This window comes from Vitis riparia, chromosome 13 (genome assembly GCF_004353265.1).
Source record: "Vitis riparia cultivar Riparia Gloire de Montpellier isolate 1030 chromosome 13, EGFV_Vit.rip_1.0, whole genome shotgun sequence".
Lineage (NCBI taxonomy): Eukaryota > Viridiplantae > Streptophyta > Magnoliopsida > Vitales > Vitaceae > Vitis > Vitis riparia.
The window spans coordinates 6,853,083-6,862,605 of NC_048443.1; the positions used below are offsets into that span (position 1 = coordinate 6,853,083).

The 9,523-nt window shown below is 37.0% G+C and overlaps 1 protein-coding gene across 1 annotated transcript; it reads left to right on the forward strand.

Annotated features, from left to right (window-relative positions):
* The first annotated feature begins 408 nt into the window (after nt 1-408).
* On the forward strand, nt 409-9,223 carry LOC117928234 (THO complex subunit 1-like). Its single transcript, XM_034848150.1, has 5 exons — nt 409-509; nt 893-959; nt 1,118-1,201; nt 1,952-2,026; nt 9,008-9,223. Exons 2-5 carry the CDS (start codon nt 957-959, stop codon nt 9,221-9,223), a joined length of 378 nt encoding a protein of 125 aa, XP_034704041.1. The 5' UTR covers nt 409-509; nt 893-956.
* Nucleotides 9,224-9,523: the final 300 nt, after the last annotated feature.

Consider the following 9,523-nt stretch of genomic DNA (forward strand, 5'->3'; position numbering starts at 1 on the left):
AATTTTAAGAAAAAAAGATTGTAAGACAAATAATAGCATATGCTTGTTTATTAATAATCTTAAAATTTTAGGAAATTTTATAGCATACTCACCCGCTCTACACATAATAATATATGTTTATTTATTAAATAATAAAAAATAAATTAATTACTTTTAATTTGATATCTAGTTTTTTTTATAGAGTTGTCATGATAGTATAATATTTTTTAAATATAAATACTTAAAAATGCTAAAAAGTTTAAAAATTTTGTTTTATTTTTTTGTAAATTAATTTTTTTATAATTTTTATTAAATAATTAATAAAAAAATAATTCCTTTTTGGAAAATATTAAAATAGTTATAAAAAATATATGCTGATGTGTTTTCTATTTTATTTATTTTCATTTTCATGTAAAATTAGGCACTGAAGCTCGACGACGTCGTTTAGTTCGGTTCACCTTTGTCTCCCTCCTCACTTCAAGCTGGATGGTACCTTCTGCAACTGGTCCATGACCTGCGCCGGAGAAAAGGTATTCTCATCATTTCTGTTCTCTTTCTTTACTCAAATTTTCCTGCCCCGGTTGGCTGCTCAGAAACCCTAGGAAAACGAAAGACAAGATAAGAACAAGAAAGATTAAGTCTTGTAGCTTCTCTTCTTCATTTCAACTTCCATTGAATGCTGTGCAATTCCTCTAGTGATTTGATTTTTAACTAGTAAACAGAAGAGCAAAGAATGCAATTTTATTTATTTTTTCCCTTTTCTTTTCCGCGGTTTCTCAGTAACAGAGGGTTAAGGGGTTTTTTTTTTCCTTCGACATTGTTGTTGAGTTTGATTTCTTGTTATATTTTGATTGAAAATGATACCAGATAGGTCGAATTTTTTCTCATGACATTTTTAGCTTTGGAAATTCAGGGCTCTGGAATTTTGGTCGTCTGATAGTTGGTGATTTATTCGACGTTGTGGTTGAATCTTTGACATGGTAAGTCCTTTCAATATAAACTGTTTTATTTTGGTGGTTCTCTTTGGTGGCATTTTGTAGCTTTTGTGTCTTGTCGTGGTTTATTTTCTTTTATTAATTTATTTCCCTTTGGTTTTTCTGTTTATGTAATCGTGTTAGCATTTGTGTATTCTTCTCAGGAAATATTCAAGCAGGCCTTACTGAAACCTGGGCCACCGGAAAGTTTTGCTCTCCAGGTAGTGCAAGAGGCCATAAAACCTCAGGTACTTGCCCCAAATCCTTCTCTTTAAAATGATTTTTTTTCCCCCTTCCATGTTTCTGGCGATCCGCACATATGGATGGTTTGCTTCTTTGTTCAACTTGAATGTAAAATTATAAATTCTTTATGCCCGTACTTTTGAACTTTACTAGACATTCCTGGTAACCTTGGTTTAAGTCCAGTCCTGTGAATGACTGGAATTTTTTTTTCAGAAAAGTTGGAGCTTAAACCTTGGGTTTATAGCATTGACATGCTAAATAACTTCATTCATTAGAGGGTGTCATGGTAGCTTGCTGACAAGGTTTCGGGGAGGTTTGATGGGATTGAGTCCTTCCTCAATATGGGTTTAGGGGGATCATAATTCTGAAAAGAGCCCCATTCTGGACCCCATAGTGGCCTTTGGAAGAAACCCCAATTACATTGTTCCTCTTTGGCTTGGTAGTCAAAGTTCTCCACTTCTATGTCAGAGATTGATCGTCAGATGGATTTTTCTTTGATAGTCAAATAAGAATATATATATATATATATACTGGAAGAAAAACTATGGCAGTTACATTTGGTAGTATTAATTTCTTGACATTTTAGTATGTGCAAATCTTCCATTTTTGGGTGTATGATGATATGCATTCCGACCAAAACAATGACTACACCAAACCCGTACAACATGCTTAGTTTCTTTATTTTGCATGTTTTTTTTTATGGAGTCATCTTGTTTAGTTTGATCTGACCAGGTGAATTGATTTTCTCTTGACAGAAGCAAACAAAACTAGCTCAAGATGAGAATCAATTGTTAGAAAATATTCTTCGGAAATTACTTCAGGAACTTGTGGTATGTAATATTACTGTACTGGCCCATAGAATTTTATGGTTTATTTTCATTTCACTTTTGCATTCAAGTGTAACATATTTCATTGTCATTGATTCATGAATAAGTACAATGGAATATCATATGAAAGAACATCAATCCTGAATGGTCATGGTTCTAAGTAAATTTGCTCTTCTTATCCATTTTCTTTGAGTCATTATTTCATTGGAAGGAAACAAACACTAAGACAGCAAAGAGGCGTACTACCGTTCAGATGCTCCATCTAAATTATGTAATACATACCATAACCATTTAGTTATGTTTAAAATTGTACTTGTTTACAGCTGCATTGATGTAATGCTTGCATACTAACATGCTTGGCTTTCTTGGTGCTTTGCTAAAGATTCCATTCAGCTGCAAGTCAGTAGAAATTATACGGCCATAAGTTTGGGTGTCATCTTTGTGAGAAGTAACATTTTTTTCCTTGACATGCTTCAGTTTTTCATGAAAACTTATGGCCATGTAATTTTAAATTGAAGGGAGGCAGAATGAGTTGCAGATAGGTATAAAAATTGCATTTGGGTGAGTCAGCATATATTGGAGTTACTGTGGTCAGTAAAATTCAATTTTCCAAAGAGAGAATGACCCAAACAACTTGCAAGTGGTATGATTTGTAGTTTGATCTTCTTCAAGTCAGTGGAAATGAGGTGGCCATAAGTTATGTCATCTTTTTATGAAGTAACATTTTTCCTTTGATATGCCTTATATCCTTTCATGCAAATGGGAGGCAGAATGAGTTGCAGTTGGGCATGTTTTGAAAAAATTTGATTCAGGTGAGTCACGATATATGGGAGTTGGTTGCGTGGTCAATTTCAATCATCCAAAGAGAGCCATGGGCCTGAAAACTTTCAAGTGGCATGAGTGATAGTTTGATATTTGGCTTTAGCTGAGAAGGAAACAACTATTCTTTTCCCCTCCCCACCCTACCTCCTTCCAAGTTCCAACTTCTTCCCCTAGAAGATGATTTTGAATAGGGAATGCTGATGAACTTTACTGCACCTAATAAGAGTTTCTTTGGTTCTGAACTTCAAATATGATTGGATATTGTACTTTGACGTCCATGATGAAGTTATTATTGTGGATTGTTTGGTATTTATAATAGTTTGAAGAATGCAGGAATTGATTGGGGAAATACCATGGTAAAATTGGGGCCAAGTGATATTGATCAAATCCATCAAGGACCAAAATGAAGGGAGCAAGTGTGTTGCTGCAGTGTAAGGGAAATCTGCGGTTTGATTTTTAAGAGTCTTGTACTGGTCAATTTTAAATTTTGGCATTCTTTAGGGGATAGCTACACGGGTTTGTTTAGGAGACACTTTGGAGAGTAATTGCCACAAAATAAGGAGTTGCTTATAGTGGATGGAATCCCAAGGTAGTGAGTGCTCTGTATGGTTGTGGCCTCTATGGGGCTATAAACGAGGAGCCTTACTTTTTAAAAAGGTGTAGAACTCAGGGTAGCTTGTAGAAATTCAATTAAGTTTTGGAATGATATGTTAATGGTGATGGTGCATTGAAGACCAATGGGTTCACCAATAAGGAGGATAGGAGGAATGACTTAGTTCTAGTTGAAGGCAACAAAAGGTTGAAAAGAAGGCCAAAGAAGATGAAGGTCAATGTAGTAGAAAAAGCATATTTGTCCATGATATGTGAAGGTATAGCTCTAAATGGAGTTGAATGGTGAAATAAGATTTATATTGCCAATTCCAAGTTGTTGGGAGTAAGGCTTAGTGGAGTTAGGTTGGGTGGTATGATGATGCGCCTCTTTGATGGAAATTCCTTGAGATACTTCGTCCCTACTTACCGTTATTATGATGTGCTACTTTGAGTCGGGTGGAAAATGATGTAAGAAGATAGGTATTTGAATATGAGTCTTCTTTTTAGTAAAAGTTTTCGCTCATTATTGTTTGACATTTTTTTTTTTTGATAGTTCTCATTATTGTTTGGCATTTGAATATTATAATTTCAAAATTTAAAAGAGAGTTCAAGAGAGTAGAGTGCATTGTGAAATTCAAGGGGTTTTCAGGTAGTGGGGCAGGTTGTGGCAAGGAAGGCTAGGATCAACTTCAATTTGCAAATGAAGTTGAGAATTATTTCTTAACATGTGAGGGGGGCTAATGATAGTGATAAGAGAAAGATAATCATGTCTGTGATTTGTATGTAGAAAGCTGATTTAGTTTGCTAATAGGAAACAAAAATTTAGGAAATGTCGAGGGAGCTTTTGAGGAGTTTAGGGGTGGGAAGATTTTTGGAATAGGGAGTTGTGGGTGTAAGGGGAGCCTTTGGTGGGGTGCTAGTGTTTTGGGATAATAAGGTGTTGGAGCTTGTGGGTAGGAAGAGGGTGGATATTTGATTTCATGTCGATTCAAAAATTGCGAGGATGGCTTTTTCTGGGTGTTTATAGGGGTGTATAGGCCCATCTTGAGGAGGGAAAGAGAGGGTTTTAGGCAAAGTTGGGGGCCATAAAGGCTTGTGGGATGACCCTTGGTGCATTGTATGTGATTTTAATGTGGTAAGATTCCAAAAAGAATGCAACAAAGGTAATAGATTGTCTTCAGTTATGAGAAGGTTCCCGAAGATGATTGAAGAGTTGGAGCTGTGGGATCTTCCATTGTTGGGGGCCCAAGTGCGGGGAACTGAGTTATCAGTCCTTATTGAGATTAGACCTGGTTTTGGTGGTTGAGAGATGGGAAATCTATTTTAGTGAGGTGGTTCAAAGCAATTTGTTGAAGCTTGTTCTAGATCATGGGCCTGTTTTGCTAGATGGGGGTGGGATCAGGAAAGGAAAATATGTGGTTAAAGGGGGAGGGTATCAAAGAATTGCTTAAAGGGTGGTGGATGGGGTATGATTTTAGTGTATCTCTTTTTCATTTTGGTAGCAAAGTTGAAAGCTTTGAAATAAGACTTGAAAATTTTGAAACAAAGAGGTGCTTGACAATGTCTCAATTAGGAAGAAGAGGACCTTAAATTTGGTGGGATTTTAGGATTCCAAGGAGAGTGAGGGGACCTTTTCTCAAGAAGAAGAGGAAGCGAGAAGCACAACAAGGGAAGAGTTTCGCAAATGGGCCCTTTTCAAAGAAGCTTCGTAGAAGTAGAAAATCTAGGGAGATTTTAGTAGAACTAAATTCTTCCACAAAATGGCCAATGCTCATAGAAGGAATTTTTTGGCCAAAGTGAAGGTTAATGGGGCATGGCTATTTAAGGATGGTGATATAAAGGAAGGAGTGACATTGACCTTTCACAACCTTTTGTCTGATCTAGAAGAGTAGACACCTAGCATCGATTATGTGGCTTTCAATACTCTTAATGGGCATCGATTGGGTGTTTAGTGCTTTGTTGGAGTTGAATGGGAACAAAAACCTAGGTTTAGATGGGTTCTCAATTGAATTGCAATCGGGATTTTGTGAAAAATAAGGTGATGAAGTTTTTCAAATAGTTTTTTGAACGAGGGAGATTTGAGACAATGCTACTTGGTGTTAATCCCCAAAAATGAGGGAGCACAGGATCTGAAGGACTTTAGACCTATTAGCTTGGTGGGAGGTTTATATAAAATTCTTGCTAAAGTGTTGGCAAAGAGATTGTAGCGGGTGGTGGGAAAAGTAGTTTCCAAGTCCCATAATGTTTTTGTAGAGGGAAGACAAATTCTTGATGCAGTGGTGATAGCTAATGAGGGAGTTGACTCTGTGTTGAAAAGTGAGGGATGAGACATTATGTGCAAACTAGGTATTGAACGGGCTTATGACCGTGTTAATTGGAACCTCTTACTAATAGTTCTTGAAAAGATGATTTTTAGGTAGAAATGGAGAAGATGGATTAGATGGTACATTTTCACTGTAAAATTTCAGTTTTTGTTAATGACACGACACCTTTTCTAAATTTTTTCAAAGCTCCAAGGAATTAAGAGAAGGGAAATCTATTCCCCCTACTTATTTGTCATTGTAATGGAGGTCCTTAGTTGTTTGCTGAAGAGGGAAAAGGAAGGAGGCTACTTGTTAGGTTTTAGGGTGAGTGGGAGAGGAGGTGAGGTGGAGAAGGTGTCTCATTTGTTGTTTGCAGATGATACCTTTATTTTTTATGAGGCTAATCAAGATCAAATGGTTCATTTAAGTTGGTTGCTCATGTGGTTTAAAGCTATATCAAGTTTGAAAATTAACTTTGAAAAGAGCAAGTTGATTCTAGTTGGAAGGGTGGACAATGCAGAGGAGTTAACCTATGAATAAGGATGTAGGCTAGGAGAACTTCTGTCTTTTTACTTGAGGCTTTCATTAGGAGCTTCAGTAGCCACTTAGGATAGAGTGGAAGAGTGGTTTTACAAAAGGCTATCGATGTGGAAAATAAAATATATTTCTAAGGGAGGGAGGCTTGTTTTGATATGAAACATATTTTCTAGCTTACACCTCTATTTCATATCATTGTTTTTAATTCCAAGATTAGTTACAATGAGTCTGAGGCTTGAGAAGATTCAAAGAAACTTCCTCTAGGGAGGGGGGCCTTTGAAGAAAAATATTCATCTAGTGAAGTGATCAACTATTTGAACGAAGAAGAGAAAGGGGGGTTTAGGCATTAAAAGTTTTTCTTTGCTAGATAAGGCTTTTTTGGGCAAGTGAAGTTGGTGTTATGCATAAAAAAGGAACCTTATGGAGATAGGTTAAAAGTGGAAAATATGAAGAGGAAAAATTAAGGCCTATGCGTTGGGATCGGTATTCCACTTCTCTTGTAAGTCCTCAAGGGTGCTTCCATAATGTTTCTCATTAGAAATTATTATCTTCAATTTGTTTTGGACTTTTGGAAAGAACATCAATACCGGGTTACGACTTATGTTGATAAGAACTTCTTTATTGCTACTTATCTATGGGTTGCTAATGAAGGTATGTAATGTAACTGGCGAGAGGATTAGGTGGGCAGTCCGTTTGGTTGTTTTCAGGTTGTTTCTTGGGGATGTTGGGCCAAATGGGGTTAAGTAGTGTTATGGAAATCACTATGGGAACAGAGCTAATTGTCACAGGATGCACAAGAAACAGTGGATCACCTTTTACTTCATTGTGTAAAGACGCGGGCCTTGTGGAATCTTCTTTTCTCCCTATTTGGTGTGGCTTGGGTTCTCTCTGGTTCAGTGAAGGAAACTCTCTTTGGGTGGCATGGAGTGTTTGTGGGGAAAATCTGTAAAAAGGCTTGGAAAATGGCCCTTTTATGTATATTCTAGTCAGTCTGAAAGGAAAGGAATTTGTTAGCTTTCGGGAATGAGGAGTTTTCGCTTCAAAGACTGAAATATTCTTTTGTATGTAATCTTTGGTCTTAGGTTAGGGTGTTTATAGTTTTGAACCCTTCTTCTCTTGTTAGCTTTTTTGAGTGGCTAGGCTCTAAGTAAGGGTAGGGGTTTTGTTGTTTATTTCCTACTCCCTTGGTTTGGAGCTTGTGGGCTGCTTTTGTATACTCTTTGTATACTTAGAGTCCACTATTTTGGTGCTTCCTCTTTCCGTTCAATATAATTCTCTTTATCTATCAAAAATAAAAAATAAAAATGACCCTCCCCATGGGCTTATATAGGAGGAGGGAAGCTTTTGGAAACTCGTGGAGCCATCTACACTATGCAATTAGTGGGAAGAGTGTGGAAGCTTCTAGAGAAGCCTAGAGATGTCCACACATCTCTACACTATGGTAGAAGGCATGAGAAGAGTCTAAGGCTTTCTAGAGAGTTCTAGAAGTCTCTTGTATATTCTTGTACATAAGCTTGTACATAGAATTGTGTAGGGTGTTCTAGAATATTCATGAATTGTAAGGAACTCTCCAAGGTTCCAAAGAGTTCCATTGGTGCCTATAAATAGGTGAGGGCCTCATTTGGCCAAGGCGCCAAGCAAGTGAGCTTCCAAGCATTGTATAGCTTCTTTTGAAAGCAATAAAGCTTCCATTCTTTAAGTGTTGCCTACTATGCCCTCTAAAGCTTCTAACTTGGGTGCATCTTAGCCTAGCAAGCCAAGCATCGGAAGTAAGGCTGACTTAACAAGATCAAGTGTCTTGACTTGTCTAAGTGCCGCACGAGTTTAAGAAAAGATTAAGTCCGTGACATAATGCTCTTTGCCAAACTAATCAATTTTACTATAATCATTGAAACTGGGATATTAGCCTCAATGGAAGTGTTGATGGAGGAAGTAGATGTGAGCATTAATAATTTTTTGATGAGAAACTATACAAGTTTTCTAATAGAAAAGTAAGTAATTGTCAAAAGAAAGAAGGATGAGAAATCCCCCCCCCCTCCCCCTCCCTAAAAAAAAAAAAAAGAAAAAAGAAAAAAAAAAAAAGACGTATTCAAGAGTATAAAAATAGAAAAGCAAAAGAGAAGTCCCTGTAGTAGAAAGTCTTTGGCTTCCTGACCTTTTGGGAAAAGAGCAATAAAACTTTGGGGACGGCGGCGGCGGCACAGGCATGAGATCCCAATAAAATCAATAGAGGAAGGGGCTTCTCTCTTAGCCATCCTATCGGCTTATTAATTAGTTGATCTAGGCCTCCATAAGCAAGAGAAAAAGAAGAGTCTCCTTTCTTGGGTACTGATGATTTTCATGTCAAGACATTGTTCTATCCTGGTTATCTCAAAGCAAGAGGGTCTTGGAGATGGGGTTTGGATTGACAAAATTCCTGACCTTTCAGGGGGTGTGGTTGCTCTTCCTACAGCGGTCACCCATGTAGGGGACGAGTTGGCTAAGTATCAAGCCTCATAGCTAGAAAAATTTGGTGGAAATTTCTTGCCATTATATATTTTTGTCAGTATTTTTTTTTCCTGTTGGATCTTGAGAAATTCTCTCTACCATGTGGGCAATATGCTGCATTTGAGACATTAATTGCTGTTTCTTCTTCTTCTTCATTTGAGACATTAATTGCTACATTTGCTTCTTCTCTACCGTCCCTGTACTGTATCCATTCGATGACTTAAATTGCTTGTATTTTGTGCAGTCATGTGCCGTTCAATCAGGGGAGAAAATTATGCAGTATGGGCAATCAATTGATGATGAGGAAGCAATCCAAAGTCAAATTCCACGCCTTTTGGGTTTGTACATGCTTTTAATGTTTTTGTTAATAATGCATAAAAAGAAAAATGATGTGCTAGAAGTATTGTCAAATCCCCAAACTTCGAATGCAAGATATCTCATCTTGGATTCAGCATCCTGATGCATGAAGGGAATTATGAAGTCATCCCATAAAGTGTGATAAAATACCTAGAAACCAGATAAGTTCTTTAGTTAAGTAGCCAAATAGAAAATTGAAAAGCATTTTTTTCCTTCTATAGATTGATACTCTAAGAAAACTGAAATGAGAGCTAGAATAAAGCAATTAACTTTACTCTTGACGAATCTCTGTCTCTTCAGTTGCTTCTTCAAAATCATCAAATTAAGATAAAAAAGAGCATGGACTCCTTGCATGTAGAAAAAGGCATTGACTTGGGGCTTGTGAGCATGTGGTGTGTGCAAG

Bases quoted from the DNA above. Each gene is read 5' to 3' on its own strand.
- LOC117928234 (XM_034848150.1), top strand. The intron at 1,202-1,951 runs GTACTTGCCCCA...TTCTCTTGACAG, and splicing joins AAGAGGCCATAAAACCTCAG to AAGCAAACAAAACTAGCTCA. The intron at 2,027-9,007 runs GTATGTAATATT...TATTTTGTGCAG, and splicing joins AATTACTTCAGGAACTTGTG to TCATGTGCCGTTCAATCAGG.